General features: G+C 38.1%; 1 protein-coding gene across 25 annotated transcripts in view; it reads left to right on the forward strand.

Annotated features, from left to right (window-relative positions):
• The window catches only part of ZNF438 (zinc finger protein 438), a 176,154-nt gene that overhangs the window by 138,047 nt on the left and 16,830 nt on the right, over window positions 1–21,277 (forward strand). For all 25 annotated transcript variants that reach the window (XM_068562345.1, XM_068562436.1, XM_068562376.1 and 22 more), the window contains one exon: window positions 11,351–11,418. In XM_068562345.1, the coding sequence (XP_068418446.1) occupies window positions 11,351–11,418 (68 nt within the window). The remainder of the gene's footprint in view (window positions 1–11,350; window positions 11,419–21,277) is intronic.

The following is a 21,277-nucleotide window of genomic DNA, read 5'->3' on the forward strand; positions in this document are numbered from 1 at the left end:
CAACCGTGGGTGAACGGATGAGCAAATTGCACTAGAGTCATAGGATGGAGTACCATTCAGCAACAGAAAGAAATGATTTACTGATACGTACAGTAAAAGAATGTATACTGCTTGATTTATATGAAATGATACGGAATTCTAGAACAGGCAAAACTAATTTATGGTGACAGAAAGCATCAGTGATTGCCTGGGGCCAGGGAAAGGGGGTGGGGATGGATCATAAAAGAACACGGGGCGGGGGCGGGGGGGGGCTGGCTTCCCTGGTGGTGCAGTGGTTGAGAATCTGCCTGCCAACGCAGGGGACACGGGTTCGAGCCCTGGTCCGGGAAGATCCCACATGCCGCGGAGCAAATGGGCCCGTGAGTCACAATTACTGAGCCTGCGCGTCTAGAGGCTGTGCTCCGCAACAAGAGAGGCCGCGATAGTGAGAGGCCCGCGCACCGCGATGAAGAGTGGCCCCTGCTTGCCACAACTAGAGAAAGCCCTCGCACAGAAACGGGGATCCAACACAGCCATAAATAAATAAATAAATAAAATTTAAAAAAAAAGAACACAGGGGGGCTCTGAGGTAACGAGGGAACTTTTTGACGTTAATGTTCTGTATTTTCTTGTAATGTATCTGGGATTTGTTTTAATCGGGTATGGTCGGGTTACAGACACAGAGACAACTGCCTTTGAAAGAAGAGTTTATTACTTACAGTTCCCAAGAAAGGGGGTGTGCCAGGCATTCAGGGCCACATGGGGAAGTTCCCAGGGTTGGAAGTTCCAGGGAAGGAGGGATGGGAAAGCATGGCCTAGAGCCTTTATTGTGGTCTCCCTGGGAAAGGCGAAGCAGGGCGAAACAGTTTAGGTTTGGCTAGTTTGAATGATGTCAGTGGTTCCAGGCTCTAAGGTAGTCCTAGCTGTTCAGTGCCTGGCCCTGGGGTGATTGAAGCCAGGGGAAATACTGGCTTGCTGTGTAAGAGTTCCATAAAGGAAGTGGTTGGGGGTTTGGACTTTGCGTTGAAAGGTGTGCTCTCCGGAGGTGGTTGGCTGTCTCTAGGATTATCTAGCCCTGGAAGGGGTCCTCTGTCCAGCCAGCCAGGCCCCTAGTATGTCAAAACATCATCAAATGTAGAAAGAGAAGAATGTAATTACTACATAGGTATATATACGTTTGTGTGTGTGTGTGTGTGTGTGTGTTTGCTGTATGTAAATTATACCTCAATAAAGCTGATTTGAAAAGTTTTTTTAAAAAAAATAGTGAAATATAATGGGCGCATGAAATTAAACAAGGTAGGAGAATTCATCCTCAAGTGCATTAAACATTTTCAGACAATACCCAGGTTTATAAAAGAACAAGAGCAGCATTGAATACTTCATAGGTACAAGTTCATTCAGGCAGTTCCTTTCTTGCCCTCTCTGTCTTATGACTATTTCCTTATCACAGTAAAAGAAAGGTGGCTTTTTCACTTATATGATGTCTGGGGTTATGCAGCCTTTCTGAGGCCTTTCCTGCCATGGTCCTGAAGTATGCGATGAGTGGTTCTTAGGGCTGGACAAAAAAGGCTTCAGTCAGCTTCTCCTTCAACGTTTTCAGTGACAGAGTTCAGTATTTCAGACAGCATGTTGTGGAGTAGGCTCCAGAGTTGAATGTCAGTAGTCATGAGAAACTGCTTCCTCACATCCGGTTGAGGTTTGCTTCCTTGTAACTTGTCTCCCTTCCTGGTCTGAGTACTGCCCACTGGAGTTACCTAGTGTCCCTCGAACCCTTCCTCCATGTAACTGCCCTTCACATATTTCAAGATGACTATGGCTTTCCCCTGGATTCTCTCATTTCGCAGGTTCACTCCTTTCCCAGCTTCTCTAAATCACCTTTTTTCCCTGTTACTTCATTCCCATTCTTTGTTTCACTGATTTTCCTTTAATTCTAGTTTCCAGCAACAAACCTTCTCTCCGTATTTCCATTGACTTGGTACACACTTGTACAGGTGTTCATGAGACAGAAAAATGGAGGAAAGATGGAGGGGAAGGGAGACTGAATGCAGCGGCGCAGGAGCGTGTATATGAATTTAGGGACCAGACACACTTGGAGAACTGGTTCTGGCTCATCCAAGTGACCTTGAGCAGGTTACTTAATTTCTTTGAGCCTCAGTTTCTTGACCGTAAAGACGAGGACAGTGCTGATTACCTGGTGAAGAGCTATAGTGTGGAATACAGTGGAGGGGAAGGTGTCTTCTGCAGATTCACCAACTCTGGCTCTAGCCTCAAACCTAAAATCTGTGGGACAGTCCCTGTGCAATGCTTTAAAGTCCAGAGCCACGAGATCACCATAGAATCAAAACTGAAGGAAGGCCTGGGAGAAGAACAGCTTCCCAATCAATAGGTTAGTAGCGTTATCTTCATATCTAAAGAAGAACCTGTTACAAATGACCCATAGTTACACACCCAAAGACTTTATTACCTTTTTAAATGTTTTCATGTTTCAAGTTCTTCTGACCAATTTCATCATATGATGGCGCTTATCTGAATGACAGCGTTTATTCTTTAGGAAATAGTTCCCTAGAAATAATTCCCTAATGCTAATCAGTTAATATTAAGTTCCCTTAATAATCTAGAGTAACATCCACATTGTAGCTCTCTGGATGGTGCCCACGTACACACACAAGAGCGTGCACTTACGCACATACTCACACTCTGGGTTAATGGTAAGAAGCTTATTGAGCATAGAGCGAACAATTGTCATTTATTCGGTAAGATTCTTTATCTAGATGTGTTTTTAGGAAACTTGTCAAGGCCGCATAGCAAAGACAAGGCAAGGTGTGTGTACCTTAGGTTTCCTCAGCCAGGAATAAATGGAAGGTTTCCATTTCCAGCACCATCAAGTTGTCACTTCTCAAGTAACCCATTCACCTAATTTTCATTTTTTATCAACTCTGTTTAAATGTGACATATAAACTAAAATTAAAAGTAACCGTATGAGTGATTTATAAAGCATATTGAGTCTTGCTATAATCGATAGTATTCACTCATTGTGTTCTTTAATTTTTGCTCCTTTCCAATAGGTTTTTCTACTTAATGTACTTTTCAGCATTTAAGTAGGAAAAGCCAGGTTATAATGATCAGAGATTCTCTAGACTGTGAAGGACACAGTGGCTGCTAGTACTGTTTCATAGTACCTTGAGTCAAGATGCCCCTTGACTTTGCTTGTGCGATATTTGAAAACTACTGATACATCTTACGTGACTTTTTAATGCATCTTTCCTGTAGAACATTTATATAGTGGCCTTTTATTTCCAGCCCAGTCAGAAGGTGAGATATTGTGATTATTCAGGTGTTTTCTTTAATAAGCATTAGGTGTATTTATTGCACTTCTTTTTTGTTTTTCGTAATTACAGTGGAATTAAATACAATCATGCTTTACGTGGCAGAAGAAGATAGACTCCGTTTGAGTGAATTTTCTACTTTAAATACCAAGATATTGGGGGTGTACAGTTGAGATTATTTTACTGGCAATCCTTATCTAATATAATATTCCAAAACAATTAAAATAAAAACTTGATTTTTGTTTTGCTTTTTTTCAGTGGCAGAGATAGTACTTGTTCATTGGGGAAACATAGCAATATGTCCATAAGCATAAAAAGGAAAGTTAAATAACAATTTAATTCCTCACTCAGAGATAGCCACTTTGAACATTTGGTAGTTTCTGCTATGTGTATATGGGGGAAAAAAATTGAACTGTACCACTCTACCCAACTCCTCTCATATAAAAATGTGTGGTAAACATTTTTCAAATTTTTAAGTATTTTAAGAAACAGTGTTTGTAATAGTTTCATTATAAAAATATATCCTAATTGACTTGGTGTATCTCCTAAATGGTACCCTGAAGAATTTTAAAAAGATAATGAGGATGATGATAGTGAAGATGGTAGTATATAGCTTTGCACATTATCATGATTTTCTGAAGTGGAAGGAAGCTCTAGATTAAAAGGAATGCAGAACTTTAAGCCTCAGGGTGCACACTGCAAAAATACCCCACAAACACTTTGCACGCACCTCTCTGTAGACTTTTTCCAAGCATGCATTGCTTTGTCTTTTTTTATTTTTGCCATTTTTTAGGGAAGGAAATTTAATTTTTTTTTTTTTTTTTTAATTTACGTTTCTTTGGTTATTAGTAAGGCTGGACATTCTAATGATTTACTAGTTTGACTTATATAAGTCTGCTAGTTTTATGGAGTGCTTTCTCATTCTTATTAATTTGTTTATAACAGACCTGAGAGTGCAAGGACCATTTCTACCATATCCTTGCATAGTTGCACCTCATAGACTGTTTGTTAAATGAGTAAGTGGGTGACTATATATCTATTGTAAATTTTCCATTTTTTCCCAATATTTGCCTTAATTTTTGACAGCTGTATTAAGGTGTAATTGGCATACAATAAATTACACGTATTTAAAGTGCGACGCGGTATGTTTTGCTATATGTATGTAACACCCATGAAGCCGTCACCACAATCAAGGTAGTGAATGTACTCTTCACACTAATAGGTGGATATATGTTCGTCATGCCCAGCTGTAGGCCCTTCCTCCCAACTCTCTGTCTTCCTGTGCTCAGGCAACTATTAATCAGCTTTTCGTTCCTACAATTTGCATTTTCTAAACATTTATAAAAATGAGGTCATAAAATATGCACCCTTTCTTTATCTGGCTTCTTTCATACAGCATGATGTTTTCGCAGATTCATTCATATTGTAGTGTGGATCAATAATTTATTCCTTTACATTGCTGAGGAGTGTTATGTTGAATGGATATACCACAGTTTGTTTAACTGCTCACCCGCTGGTGAACATTTGGGTTGTTTCTGGTTTGGGGCTACTATCAATACAGCTGCTGTGAACATTCTTTGTACATAATGCTTTCTTATCTCTTGGATAAGTGGGAAGGAATTGCCTGGATCATATGATAGGTGTATCTTTAACTTACGAAGAAAACGCCAAACTATTTTTCAAAGTAATTGTACCATTTCACATTACCACCAGCAGTGTAAAAGACTTCCACTTCCTCTACATCCTTGCCAACCCTTGGTATAGTGGGTTTTTTGTTTTTATTATTTTAGCCATTCTAATAGGTGTGTGACTTTCAGTTACATTTGTGGTTTTAACTTACATTTCTGTAATAACTAGTGATGTTGAGCATCTTTTTATGTCCTTGTTTGCAAGCCATATCTTTTTTGGTGAAGTATCTCTTCAGATCTTTTGCCTGTTTTTTTAAGTTGCATGTTTGTTTTCTTATTGAGTTTCGAGAGTACTTTATTCTGGATATAATGTCTTTACATATTTATTATTTGCAATTATTTTCTTTCACTCTGCAGCTTGTCTTTCCCTTTGCTTAATAGTTTTTTAAAGAGCAGAAGTTTTTAATTTTGGAGTCCAATTTATTAGTTATTTTGTGGATTATGCTTTAGATGTCCTATCTAAGATGTATTTACATGATGAAAAGCCATAGTGTTTTAGAAGTTTTGTAGCTTTAGGTTTTACATTCAGGTGTATGTTGCCTTTTGGATTTGTATGTGGTATGAGGTATATCTCAAAGTTTTGTTGTTGTTTGTGTATGGATATCCAATAGTCCAAGCACCATTTGTTGAAGTGACTATCTTTTCTCCACTGATTTCCCTCTGTACCTTCATGAAAAATCAGTCGGCCACATATGTATGGGTTTATTTCTGGACTCTCTAATAAGTCTTGAAATTAAAATAGTATTATCTGTTTGTCTTATTTTTAAAAATGATTTTGGCTATTCTGGGTTCTTTGCATTTCCGTGTGAATTTAAGAATAAGTTGGTTAATTTCTACAAAATGTCTATTGGGATTTTGATTAAGATTCCACTGAATCTATAACTCTATTGCAGAGAATTACCATTTTAACAATATTGAGTCTTCTGACCTGTGATCACGGTATATCTCTCCATTTATTTACGTCTTTAAAAATTTCTCTCATCATTGTTTTGTAGTTTTCAGTGTTTCACATCTTTTTTTCAGATTTACCCTCATGTCATATTTTTGATGTTGTTACAAATAACATTTTAATTTCTGATTTATTGTTTCATTTCTGATTGTTACTAGTGTATGAAATGTAATTGATTTTTATATATTGAACTTGTATTCTTTAACTTTGTTAAGCTCACTTAGTTATTTTTATAGATTGCATTGAATTTTCTACATAGATAATCATGCCATCTGCAGATACCGTTTATGTCTTGTTTTCCAGTGAAGATGCATTTTATTCATTTTCTGCTTTACTGCATTGGCTAGCGCTTCCAATACAATATTGAATAGACGTGGTGAGAGTAGATATCCTTCTCTTAATTGTAAACTTAGAGGGAAAGCATTCACTTCTTCTCTATTGGCATGATGTTAGCCGTAGGTTTTTTCATAGATGTCCTTTACCAAGTTGGGGAAGTTTCCTTCTATTCTTACTTTTCTAAAAGATTTTTTTTAAAGGAATGAATATTGGATTTTGTCACATGCATTTTCTACATCTATTGAGATGATCACATAGTTTTTCTTTTTTTACTTTGTTAATATGGTGAATTACATTGATTTTGAGTATTAAATAAGTGTACATTCCTGGGATAACCCTACATGGTCAGGATGTGTTAATATTGTTGGATTTGATTTACTAACATCTTGTTTATAATTTTTGCATTTGTGTTAATGAGGGATATTGTCCAGAGATTTCTTTCCTTCTAGTGGCTTTTTGAGTGATTTTGGTTTCTGGATAACGCTGGCCTCATAGAATTAGATACGTAGAATTCCCTCCTTTTCAGTTTTCTGGAAGAATTTGTGTATAATTGATATTATTTCTTCCTTAAATATTATTTTTGTGTATAATTGGTATTAATTAATTGGCATTATTTCTTCCTTAAATGTTCAGTAGAATTCACCAAAGAAACCATTTGGGCCTAGAGTTCCTTGAGGGAAGATTTTTAACTAAAAATTCAATTTCTTTGAAAACATAGGGCTCACTTTTTGAGTGAGCTGTGGTAGTTTGTGTCTTTCAGGGTAACTGTTCATTTTATTTAAATTATCAAATTTATTGTCAAAATGTTGTTTGTAATGGACCCTTATGTCTGTTTTTTTTTTTTTTTTTTTTTAATATTTATTTATTTATTTATTTATTTAGGGCTGTGTTGGGTCTTCGTTTCTGTGCGAGGGCTTTCTCCAGCTGCGGCAAGCGGGGGCCACTGTTCATCGCGGTGCGCGGGCCTCTCACTATTGTGGCCTCTCTTGTTGCGGAGCACAGGCTCCAGATGCACAGGCTCAGTAGTTGTGGCTCACGGGCCTAGTTGCTCCGTGGCATGTGGGATCCTCCCAGACTAGGGCTCGAACCCGTGGTCCCCTGCATTGGCAGGCAGATTCTCAACCACTGCGCCACCAGGGAAGCTCTTATGTGTCTTTAATAGTGGTAGTCTATAGTGATGACACCTCTCTCATTCCTGATATTGGTCATTTGTGTCTTCTTTCTCCTGATCAGTTGAGCTAAAAGTTTATCAATTTTATATATTCTCAAAGAATCTGCTTTTGATCTAATTGATTTTATCCATTTTTCTGTTGTCCGTTTCACTTATTTTTTCTCTGATCTCTTATTTCCTTTCTTCTACTAACTTTGGGTTAATTGTACTTTTTTTTTAGTTTTTAAGGCACAAACTGAGACTTGAGACCTACCTTCTTTTCTAATATAGATGCTTAGTGCTCTAAGTTACCCCCTGTGTACTGCTTTAATGTAATCATACAAATTTTGGTATGTTATGTTTGCATTTCATTCAGTTCAAAACACACTCTAATTTTCTTTTTGATTTCTTCTTTGATCCATAGGTTATTTATAGGTGTGTGATTTAGTTAACAAATATTTGGAGATTTTCCAGATACATTTCTGTTACTTTGGCTTCCACTTTTATTCCATTGTGCTCAGAGAACGTACATCATGACTTGAATCCTCTTAAGTGTATTGAGCCTTGTTTTTATGACCCAGAATATGGTGCCTTAATAAATATTTCGTGTGCACTTGAAAACAGTGTGTATTCTGTTGTGTTGGGTGGAATGTTCTATAAATGTCAATTAGGTAAAATTGGTTTATAGTGTCATTGAAATCTCCAGAGTCCTTAATGATTTTCTGTCTGCTTCTTTTATCGATTATTGGTTATTAATTATTCTCTATTTCTCCTTGCAGTTCTATCATTTCTTGCTTTATGTATTTTGAAGCTCAGTTATTAGGGACATAAACATTTAGGATTTTTATAGCCTTTTGATGAGTTGTCCTTTTATAATTATGAAATGCCCTTCTTTATGCCTGGTAATATTATTTGCTCTATAATCTACTTTTTCTGATACTTAATATAGCCACACCACCTTTCTTCTGACTAGTGCTAACATGATATATCTTTTTCCATTCTTTTACTTGTAACCTGTTTGTGTCTTTATATTTAAAGTGCCTTTCTTATAGGCAGCATGTAGTTGGGTCTTGCTTTTTTATCCAATCTATCTTTTAATTGGGATATTTAGATCATTTATGTTTAATATGATTATTGATATGTTTAGGTTTTAATCTATCATCTTGCTTTTTGTTTTCCATTTGTTCTACCTATTCTTTGTTCTCTTTTCCTGTTTTCCCTTGAAAACTGAGTATATTTATGATTCCATCTCTTTCTTGTTGGCGTATTAGATAAAATTCTTTGTTTCGTGATTTTAGTTGTTGCTTTGGGGTGTATAATATATATGTTTAACTTATAATCTAGCTTCCAGTGATACTATACCACTTCACCTGTAGTCTAAAGAACCTTACAATAGTATACTTACATTTCTCCCCTCTCTACATTTGTCCTGAAATTCTCATACATTTTATTTTTACATATGTTATAAACCCCACAATGCAGTGTTAATTATTTTTATTTAAACCATTATATTTTAAAGAGATTTTATTAAGAAAAAAGCCTTACATGCTTATCATGTAGTTCTGATTTCTAGTACTGAAATCTTCCTTTCTGTATATAGATCCATATTTTAATCTGATATCATGTTCCTTCTACTTAAAGGGCATCATTTAACATTCCTGTAGTGCGTGTGGGCTTGTGATGAATTCCTTTGGCTTTTGTGTATACAAAAATGCCTTTATTTCTCCTTTATTTTTGAAAGGTACTTTCTGTGAACATAGAATTCTAGATTACAGATCTTTTTTTCTTCAAGGACTTTAAAGATGCTGCTCTACTGTCTTCTTACTTGCATTGCCTCACTTTAAATCTTTCCTTTTTTCACTAGTTTTGAGCCATTTGGTCATGATATGCTTTGGTGTAGTTTTCATGTTTCTTATGCTTTAGGTTTTTTGAGCTTTTTGGATCTGTTCGTAGCTTTACTCAAATTTGGAAGTTTCTGCCACTGTTTCTTAAAATAATTTTTCTGTCTTTCCATCTCTCTCTTCTCCAGTTACTGACATACTGGACTGCTTAAAGTTGTCCTAGAGCCCACTGATGATCTATTCTTTTTTTTTTTTTTTTTTTACTCTCTTCTTCCTGAGTTTCATTTTGGAGAGTCTCTATTACTGTGCCTTCAAGTTCACTAGTATTTTCTTCCGACATGCCTAATATGCTGATAATCCTATCCAGTGTATTTTTTTACCTTATATATTGTAGTTTACATCTCTGGAAATTTTATTTGGGTCTTTTTTTATATCTTTCCTGTCTCAACTTTTTGAACATATGAAATACAGTTATGCATTGAATGATCTTGTCTGCTAATCCTAACATCTGTGTCAGTTCAAGATGTTCAACTGTGTTCAACACAACTGTGTCAGCTTTTATTATTTTCTACACTATGTCAACTGTGTCAGCTTTTATTATTTTCTACACTATGGCTCATATTTTCCTGCCTCTTTGTATTGCTTGATACTTCTTTATTAGATGTCAGACATTCTGACTTTTACTTTCTTGGGTGATGGATATTTTTGCCTTTCTATAAATATTCTTGAGCTTTGTTCTAAATACCCAGGTAAGGCACTTGGAAACAGTTTGATCCTTTTAGGTCTTGCTTTAAGATTTGTTTTGTGAAACCAAAGAAATGTTTGGTGTAGGGCCAATTCTTCCCCTTTATTAAAGCAAGATTATTCTTTGTACTCTACCCAGCGTTCTGTGAATTAGGAGTTTTTTCAGTCTGACTTGTAAGAACAGACAGTATTCCTGTGAATACTTGATGGGAACCCTATTCATTGCTCTCTCTCTCTCTCTCTCCAGCTCTTTTCTTCATTACTCTGGGAATTTCCACCAGCTTTCTCCCTTCCTGCACTGTGGATGATAGGATTCACCTCATTTGTTTCCTGTTTCTCAAAGATCAGTCTTTGTGACCTAAGGTCCAGTGTTTCGAAATATTGTTTCATGTATTTTGTCTGTGTCTTGGTTGTTTCAGGAAGGAGGGCAAACCTGGTTCTGTTATTCAGTCTTGGCGGGAAGCAGAAGTCATGCCCTTCTATTGTACCTAGTTTTCTATTTTAAAAACATTTAAAATTTTCAATGGAAAAATTCATCAGTCTTTACCTTAATGGCTTCTGTCTTTGGCATCGTGCTTAGAAACACTTCCGTGTTTGAAGGCTTACAAAAATATTTACCTATATTTTTTTCAAGGACTTTAATTGTCTTATACATTCTAATAGTTTATTAATATGGAACCCCATATTCTAGACAATTTGGGAAGTAGCTAAAATGGAAGGGAAAACGCCTGTAATTAATATCACCGAGAACAAGGCTAATGTACATATTAACATATTTCCTGTCCTGCATTTTTCTGTGCCTTCGTTTTTTGTATAGTTGTTGTCCTCGTGTGTATGTCATTTGGTGTGTGCATCCAGTACGTTATATCGTCACCATTTTCCATGTTGCTACGTAATCTTCAAAATTGCATTTTAATGACTGAATTATGTTTCATCAAATGATTATATTGCGGTTATACTGCCTTTACTTATATTGTTAAACATTTTAGTTATTTCTTAAGCAGAATCTATGAAACATAATTATCAGGCAGGGCATTTTTAGGGAACCTTAACTGCCTGCTTGCACATTTCCCTGACCCTACGAGGGCAGAGAGGCAGGTACAGGGCCCCCTCAGTGTGTCATTGCTCCCTCTCCAAGCCCACACCAGTGCATTCAGTAAAATCCTGTCTGTATAAAAACTAGAAGGAAAATAAAAACTTCAGTTTCCCAATAGTTCAGTCCATTCCTTATTACTCATATAGTTATAAAGAAAAAGCTTGTAATTTGTATTTTTCGTACGTGTTAACATGGCATCTCAGTTATTTTCTAATTATTATTTGTGCTTGGTTATTTTTAGGCAAATTGTTATTCAAGTCAAAGACATCATAATGCAGAGTGCTTTCTCAGTACCACCAAAAGATCAAGGTAAGATAAGCCATGCCAGGGAAACCGGTAATGGTGTGTGTCGTAAAGAGTTTGAATTAATGCATTTAACGTCACTGCCCTCTAACCATAAGGTGACTTATTTCCTGGAACTAAGAACAAAAAATCCAATTACATACGAAAGTTGATTTCTTTTGGTAAATTACTTGAGTGTCTATGGATTCCTGGTTTATCAGACAACGTCCCCTTTACTGAGAGCAGGCCATCTCATTCCACATAAAACTCACAGACCCCAGCACCTCAGCTGGCAATTTAGCTGGCTCTAACAGATGTCAAATGAAGTGACAGAGTATTGGCTTTCATGAAGCAGAATGACACGTGTTCTAGTGAGAAGGATGTATACAGTATATATATTCATGCACACGTATGCACACACAACGCACATGTAGAGAGAGGGAAGATGTTCGCTTATACATTTTTGACCTATTTCCTCCCACGTACCCGTTTAACAAAAAGAAACATAAATGAAACCGTTTCCCCTCCATATGAATTTTTAAAAAGAAAATCATGGTTTTCTTTTTTAGCAAGAGCTCCTGGACCTTTCAGGAAAGCAGTTTACAGGTGGAGATAGAGTCATTTCTGAATAAAGAATAGCTAAATTTTCCTCGGTATAAACGGCAAAGTCTAACCTTTAAGAGGAATTCAAGTCTTTCCCCGGCCTCTCCTGATTCTCTTCCCTGCAGAAGGTTTGATATGTGTGTGAGAAAAATGATGCCTTTAAATGATTCAAAACTGGGCTTCCTTAGTGGAAGGTGTAACTGTTTGTGAAAGGAGGGCATTTGCTTTAAAGACCCCTGAACTGGAGAGAACACTCTTTGTTGGCTCTGCCAAAATGAAAGGTGGTGGCGTAACTGTGAAGAGCGTGGCGTCTGTCTGAAAGTCATTTCTGCCCCTGAAGTGCATAACCTTGGGTACATCACTTGGCCATAACTTTCTCATCTATAAATCTGTAAAATGAAGAAAGTAAGCCCTACGCTCTAGGTGATGTGGGGATTAAAGGAGGTAATACATGTAAATGACTCTGCACACTGCTCCCCGCGGAGCAGGCCCTTACGAGGTGACAGTGGCTCTTGCTCTCAGGGGTGCTTCTTAACATGTGGGCCCTGTCCGCCTGCGGAGGCCCATGCGGGGAGATGGGCACGGCTGCCTCCTGCTGGGGATGGCTCTCAGCCTTCAAAGGCCACGCGTGATCCAGGGGCCCTCACGGGAAGTGAACGCAGAGCAGAGCCCCGGCTGGCTTCTCATCCAGGCCCGTGGCCAGAGGGAGAGTAAGAGCCCTTGAGAATCGCACACGTCCTAGCCCCAGGCACTAGGGCAAGAGAGCGGACGGGGGTGACGGGGGGTGGGGAGAGCAGGCCCTCGCTGGAAATTAGAAGTGTGCATGCCCGTGAGCGTTTCGGTATGTGTCCCTTGGAAGATTTCTGCGCTTGTAGCTGATCAAGGGTTTGGTAGCTCAGCGTCCGAGCTGGCATGACCTCCTTCCTCCGAGCAGGCGAGGAGAGGTGTGGCTGCTTAGAAGAGAGAGTGTTGGACTGAGCGTCAGGAAAGCTGGGTCCTGTCCCGGATATAGCTCCGACTGGCTGTGGGCCGCCACACGGGTTATTTTGCCCCTAAGCCTGGGTTTCTTACTAGCGAAGCCAGGATTCCTTGCCGTTCTTCCCCAGCTCTAGCAGGTTATGAGTCAGGGTGAGTAACTGAGCAACGAGCTGCTGGGTTTCTGGCTGACACAGGGACGTAAAGCTTGTCTCCACTCACACCTCTTGCCTACTTTGCTCTCCTCAAGGTTTACTTTGTTTTGGTTTTGTGTCTACCTCTCTGAGCTGCTGTGTAAGCTTAGTTATTACCCCCATTGACTTGACCAAAGTATAAGATGCCCTCAGGCCTAGCGAGGAGGATTCAGCAGCTCTCGCAGATTATGCGTCCGTCTTTCCTGGGACCAAAGGTGTGTGAGCCCCAAACCCAGAATCTGACAGAGAAAGAGATACAATAACTAAAAGATCTCAGTTAACCGAGGGCCTCAGTGTAACAGTCACTCTACCTACAACTTGACATCCGTTGTTTTATTTAATGCTCACGATGTTCAATATAATCTTTATTTCTGTGATTCGGGGAGATAAGATTTTTTTTTTAACCAAGGTCACCAACCAGTTCAGTGACTGAGCTAAGATTTGAACCTAGATCCATCAAAATCCAAGACTGTTTGTCCCCTGTGTCATACTGTAAATTTATAAAGAAGATCTCTAATCTATTTTTAGATCATCCCCCTTTTTTTTCTCTGATGAAACATTGTGCTTCATTAAATCTATGAATGCTTAAAGCTATTTCAATCCAAAGTAAGCAGAAATTAGAATTTGTATCATGGGAAATTATATTGGTAAGGAAAATTATGAGGCCTAAGAATTGCCCAGTTATTCATTAATTTACTCATTTATCAAATGCTTTCTGTGTGTCCTGGATTACTATTAATATTTTTTAACAAAGAAAAATGCCAGATTTTTAAATTATGATTTTGTTTTCATTTCTTTCATCAAATATAATCACTAATGGGACATGAGAAGTTTGCTGATCACATGTCATTCATTAATTAAATGCTGAGTGATTTATGTAATGAACTAGTGATGGCTGTCTATAAATTACAGTACTTTCAGATTTCAGACTTGTAAGGACACGCGCGCGCACACAGGCGCACACGTGCACATTATACATGTTAATGTATGAAATTCAGGTAGGACATCACAGCAGAGTTGTGGAGCTTAAAAAAATCCATGGCATCATGTATGACACTGTCTTCTAACAAAATTTCATACGGTGCGAGCAGATTTAATGATCACCAAGACAGTACTTACCAGGAGCTATGCCAGATAGCTATGAGGGATCCAGAGATAAATCAGACAGAAGCCTGCGCTCTTACAAAACACAAAATCCTAGTAGAACAGCAGACGTGTGTGTAATTAACCAGAATAAAGCATGACAAATGCTGTATTAGACCTGAGTGTGACGTACTTGGAGAACAGTCGGTTGAGCCAGAAGTTTGAGGCCGGTCAGGAAACACGACAGGAGGTAGCGTTTGCTCAGGATGTGAGCACAAGTGTAGAAGTCAGTCAGGTGGGGTTTAGGGGGGTCACAGGATGTGGATTAAAGCTAGGAAAGAACTAGAGGAAACTAATTAGAAATTCCAGTGCCTTCTATTTAAATGTTTCCTAATTTTGGATAAAGAAGTTAGCATTGTAACATCACTCAGGTAATTTGTACTATATTAAAAGCTTTCCATTATAATAGTGTCCTTATTATCCCTTTCTGTGTAAAAGTATTACTTATAGAATCTCCAGAAGTTCATCAGACTTATTTTGTTACAATTTTCTATCTTCTCATGCATTCAGGATTTGGAGATAGGATTTATGGTTTTCCCATACTTTCTTTTTTTGTTTGGTATTTTCAAATGATAAGCTAATAAAAATTTAAGGACATGTATTTTGTGTTGAAAAACAGCAAATTGTAGCAAGTGATAAACCGTGTTTTGGAAAAAAAAAAAAGCGTGAAAACAACATGATAAGGCCAACTACAGTCATAACTTCCACTTTAAATTTGTTGAAGGAAAGAAAACCACCACAGTGATTGAAAATGCAAAAGCATTGATTTACTTGCCAGATGAGGAAACACACAAGTGAGCAGCCTTGCCAAATGGTTCTGTTAGAGGGACAGTTTACGTTTGTTATGTGCCAGGAAGGAGTTGACTGTAGTTGTGCCAGTTAAGGATTGAAGTGAGCACCTTGGAGAGGGCAGGATGAGTGTCAAGTCCCCACACAGTTAATTAATACAAGTCCCACTGTTCGTTGGTCAGAAAAGAGTCTTAGGTCCAGGGAGGGTCTGTTTTGCTGGAGCCATTCAAAACCCTTAGATACTCGCCAGCTTCGCAATTCAGTTTTGCCATTTCCTAGGCAAGTCTGCTGTGAGTAGAAAGGTCTTAGAGGTCTTCTAACACTTTTCTCGGCTCTGTCATAACATTTGTATAGTTAAAACATAGTTATCAAATTGTGAGTGCTATTTTTATTCGGTGAGAGTAAGAATAAATGGCGCTGAGAAAATGGCAGATGCTTTGAGGCATCTTACTTCTTTTGGGTAAGAAGTAGTGGGTCTTAATGACCCCCTTCAGAAACACTGCAGTTAGTTAGCTAAACACGCTCTGTACCACGCCTACTAATTTTCAAAACCTGTGCATTATTTAACTGTGAAGCCAATAGCCATTAGTGTCTTTCATGTGAATTCAGATTTGGAGCTGTGAAAAAAAAAAAAAAAAAAAAACCTAGATTTTCTGATTCAGTGAAATACTTTAAAAATAATCATGGCACAGCCTAAAAATATATTCTTATGTCTTATAGACGTAAAAAGCTGTACTTAACGTCTTGCAGAAATAAACATTTTCGGTATTAGTGAATATAGAATTTTTGAACTAAAGGAACACTTGGGCTAGGTAGTTAATAATGTTCTAATTGGGGCTTCCCTGGTGGCGCAGTGGTTGAGAGTCTGCCTGCCAATGCAGGGGACATGGGTTCGAGCCCTGGTCTGGGAAGATCCCACATGCCGCGGAGCAACTAGGCCCGTGAGCCACAGCTACTGAGCCTGCACGTCTGGAGCCTGTGCTCCGCAACAAGAGAGGCCACGACAGTGAGAGGCCCGCGCACCGCGATGAAGAGTGGCCCCCGCTCGCCGCAACTAGAGAAAGCCCTCGCACAGAAACGAAGACCCAACACAGCCATAAATAAATAAATGAATGAATGAATGAATGAATGAATGTTCTTTTTTTTAAGTTTAGGAAAATGATCTTACTTATTTTAGACTCTTAGTATCAGTTGGGTCCTTTATGTAAACTTCTTAATGAATTTTCTGTCTTTGGCGGGCTTCAAAGCATCCTGGCATGTAGTGGTTTCTCAAATACATATTGAATTTTGTTAAAAGTGCTTTAAACTCTCAAACATTTTTTTAAAAAATCATATTGCTCAGATGCTATGAAAAGATTTTAATCTTTGTTTTTTACGAAACACCAAGCTGAAGTTGTCAAGTCTATGTGTTCACTTAACAAATATTTATTGCCTTTGGAGGGGCAATGAGCAAGGAGCAAAGGGGGAAAAAGGAAAACCAAACTAAGCTCTACTCTCTTATAGCTCAGTTTCAATGAATAAAACTGGGCTGTCTATCCAAGCAGGAGTTGACCTTTTATGAGGATTCAGCCTAAGAATGGCTTATTGTCTTGTTATCTAACTAAAGTTTCACCCTTCGAACATGGTATTGGAGATGTTTCCTAAGCTCCTTTCCTGTCTTTTGTCCTCCGCTCCACTCTCAGTCTGGGGAAAGAACACCAAGCTAAGAGCTGGACAGCTGAGCTCTGGTTATTCTTCTGCCCTTCTTTCTAGGCTCTGTGATCTTGGCTAAATCTGTGAGCCTCAGTCCTTTCATCTTTCAAATGGGGATGTTAATTTTGGCCTGACACAGTCCAGTGAGATAAGGTACTGTTGGTTCTCGTCATTTGCAGCCGTCGCATTCTGTAAAGTCACCACAAACACTGAATTAGCTAATACTGCACCGTGGCTCCTACGGGAAATGCAGGGTTAGGTTTCCTGTGCGCCTTTGGTCATTTTCATCAGCTGTGAACACAAACCCTGGCTTTATGTGCGTTTCCGTTTAAAGACACCTCACTGAATGTATCTCGTTGATTCCTTGACATTAATTGGCCTCACAGATGCAGCATGATAACTCATGCCTGAACAAAGCTTATTGAACACACGTATTTTTTTCCATGAGGCACATCAGACTCTTCTGATGCTTAGGAACACTGCACAGCATATCAGCACTATGCTCGAGGGCTGTTTTAAACAGTGAAATCACTAACAAAATGGAAAAAAAAAATTTTTAATGTGGTGCTAAATAGACTGCAAGAAGGACACTTGTTTACAGTATGGAAGCAGAAACAAGGCAGAGCATCAACTACTGCTAGGAACGTGACGCACACTTTTTGCCTGTGCATGTCTACACATGACCACGACAGTGCCACCAGTATGGATTTGGGGGTTGCAAATAAACTTTAGCAAGCAGGTGAATGCACAAATATAGAATCTGCAAGTGAGGCTCAACCATGTATGAATGACTTTGTAAACTCTTAGAGCACAATATAAATCTCAGAGTCAGTTACAGAATAAAAGTTCTTTTGGAAGGCAGATGTAATAACTTTGTGTAAAGTTGATATGATCAGTGTCAAGTTAATCAAGTAATAAGTATATTATTTGAAAGTGACCACAAGTTCTTAGCTCAGTAAAGCTACAAAGACAACTCTTGCTGTGAACTCTGGCTCTTCAGGGCTCACATTTAATACACAGTAGCAAGGAGAAGCACTGTAATTTGATGCTTTGCACTTAGTGGTTAAGGTGGCTTTGTGACCTCATGAAAGGGGGGGGTGGGGTGGTGGCATTCCCTATGTTTTACCAAAATATTATGTTTCTAAATATGTGACATTCATATGGAAACATTTTGATCTTAACTCTTGGTGTAAGTACTGTTCTTGGCCTTTTGGTACCGTTTTCTATTGCAGACCAAGTACAAATTGACATTTTCAAGCTGGTTTTGGTTAACTCCTTAATGTTGGAAATTGGAACTTTCCAGTGTAATAACCTCTGCAAAATACTGCTGTATTAGTATGTTATGCTGTCGACAGAAGTACAAATGGAAAACACACACATACCTATAGAAATTTCCTTGTAGAATAAAATGGAAATGACTTGGGTGGCCTAAACCTTATCAGGTAGACCTCATATTGGGAGTTATTCTCCTATTTGAGATAAAATACTAGAGTCTGGAATATTCTTTTTAGTAAATTCGGTTTATGAGTATCTCTGTTGTTTGAAATAGCCGATTTCCACTGCTTAAAAAGCAGGCTACCCACCAGATCATCTCCTCTGGCCTGTATCAGTGTCACTGTAGCCACTCGGCAGCAGAGTCTCTCAGAAATTCCAATTAACCATGTAAATGTATTTCATAGCATCACATCTCACTTTGTCAGAACCCCTGCTGCCTTTCTATCATTAACATAAATGCAGGTGCAAACAGCATTTATGTACTTTGATAGGAAGCAGTTGGAGACATCTCACCGTGGGACCCAACATTTTCAGATTGTATACATCTGTTCAGATAATGTATGCGGCCCCAGCGACATGAACACAAGGATGGGAACATCTGCCCCCGAGACCATTTGCCATATAGCAGGTGCTTACATCTTTATTTATGCAGATAGTTGGTGTGATAAGCTGAGTGGGGATAAAGGAAAGAATTTCGACGGCGGTATTTAGATGTTATGCAAACCAGAAGTATAGGCTAGGCATTTTATGTTTGTAAAAGTCTACTACTAATAGGAATAGAAATTTGTAAGTCTAGTCATGCTTTGAATGAACGTGTTGTTCTCGTCTTTAAATTAATTGGCACCAAAACCCTAAAAACATTTACAGAAATTGCGACATCCAACTTATATTAGAAATAGCAACTTATTATTTTGGTTTTGATAAAGTAACTTTGAATGATTTTGAATGCATTTTGCTAAAAGTTCTGAAAGAAAAACAGTGCTCTGTTTTTTTCAAAGATTACACTACTACTAAGAGAATCTTGTGATGATATTTCTTAAAATTGGAGAAAAATTACAGATGTCATTAGTTTTAAATATAAGATGTTCCATGGATATAAATTGAGTAAAATAAATTTCAAAGCATTAATATTTATAATATTTTTGTCAAAAAAGTTTTTTATTTAAGCTGTATTCTAACATTTCCAACTAGTGATATTTAATTATAATTTATATTTTTATCAGGATAAATTACCTTTAAACACTTTATTTTCACAACTCTGTCTCATGAATCTGCCATATTATATTCTCACAAGGGAAAAGCGTGAAGGAAACAAAAACTTACCAACTAAAAGCAAGACATTTCCAGATTTTATTTTCTATTCTCATCCACATACGCAACAAAAAAAATCAGAATCTTGAAAGAACTTGAACTAGATTTCATATAGTCAGCAGTTCTCAAACATTTTAGTTTCAGGCGCCTTTACACTCTTAAAAAAACTATTGAGGACCCAAAGAATATTTGTTTATGTCAGTAGTGTCAAATGGCATTTACCATATTTGAGATTGTAAACTGAAAAGCTATGTATTTGTGAGTTCATTTCAAAATAACAGTAATCTCACTACAGCTTAACATAAATAACATATTTTGTGTAATTGGCTATATTTTCCAAAGCAAAAATATTAGTGAGAAGACTAGCATTGATTTATGTTTTTTTGCAAATCTTTATAAAGTCTGGCTTCACTGAAAATGGTAGGAGTCTCCTATCTGGTCCTGCATTCAGTATGTTGTGATATATTGTTTATGTTGAAGTATTTGAAGAAAATCCAGCTTTACAGTAACTGGAAAGGGAGGGAGTATTTTAATAGCCTTTTCAGATAATTGTGGATAATTTTCTTTGCTACTACACCAAAATGTGTCAGATAACTATACCTGAGTTTAGAGGAGTCAGGTAACAGCTTAAAGTTTAGTTGTAATGTGAAATTTGAAACCACGTCAGTGTACTTCTTGTATTCTGTTACCTTTTTGGTCCATCGTGCAATGTGTATTAGAAAACAGTTCACTGAGTTATGCAGATCTTCTATATATGTCATTTTATACAATATTTTAAAACTCATATTTGTTAAAATAACCCGCAGTCTCACCTGAAACATCACTAAGTATAGGGAAGCTTCAATCTCCCGGTGGTGGATTCACGTTTTCCAAACTTCTAATGCTGCTCGAAAGAATGATTTTTATCATTGGCCCATGGATACTGCCATATGTGTTTTCTTGTAAATGACAAGCTTCGTTCATTCAGTTCTGAGAAAATGTCCGTGAGGTACCCAGGTCTGAATATGTTCTCTCAACATATGTCCGTCAGATGTTCTTTCACGTCAAGATGGTTATTCCATGAAGAGCAGCTAGCTCGTTCAGCTTCAGACCATCACGTGAGCACTGTTCCTCGTGGCCACCGTCATGCCTCAGTGAGCAGCGGAAGTGCTCTGGGGGGGATGAGCTGTGTCATCGTACAGAATTTTTAAAAGGCCCGTAAGGATCAAGGTTTAAGAAAACTGAGATTTCATCCTGCCTTTTTGTTCTACTGAGGGAGTATGGTGGCAAAGGATATGGCTGCTTTGGACAGTTTGCTGTCACTGCCTGAGTTCACTTTTACCCAGTTACCTCCTTTGCTCCATCAATGCAACACGTGCAGAGGCCAACAGGGTAGAAAAGGCAAGTGACATCTCATTACAAGTATGAAAAGAGAGTGCGGGGACCCTCCCCAGGTTGGCAGACCGTACTTTGAGAAACCATGCTCTAGTCTAATCCTCCCTTGGTAAAAAGAGAAAATTAAGGCCAGGAAGGACGATGAACTCGCGCAGGCCCACTCCAGCAGTAAGTGAAAGGACCAAAGCCAGGCCTCTGTTCTCCTTCTTGCGTGGAATGCGACTCGTCTTGTTTCCCCCGAGGAGCTTCCCCCTCACCAGCCAAAAAAGGAAATTTCTCAGATGCTCTGTCAAGTTGACTAAAGGGGCGGGACTTGCCACATGAGGAATTTAGAAATTCTTTCAGCATTTTCAGACTTTTTCATTCAGTCCTAATGTTCTTCATTGACCTCAGTTTTGGAAGCAAGTGCAATAGGATTTGAAAAAAATCTGGGAAATTTATATTATAACTGAAATTATAAAAGACCTTAGTAATGACCTTTTTCCTGTCGTTTTTGCTCATCATAAAAAAACCTCTTTAAGTCGGTACCT

The sequence above is a fragment of the Eschrichtius robustus genome, chromosome 1 (genome assembly GCF_028021215.1).
Source record: "Eschrichtius robustus isolate mEscRob2 chromosome 1, mEscRob2.pri, whole genome shotgun sequence".
Taxonomy (NCBI): domain Eukaryota; kingdom Metazoa; phylum Chordata; class Mammalia; order Artiodactyla; family Eschrichtiidae; genus Eschrichtius; species Eschrichtius robustus.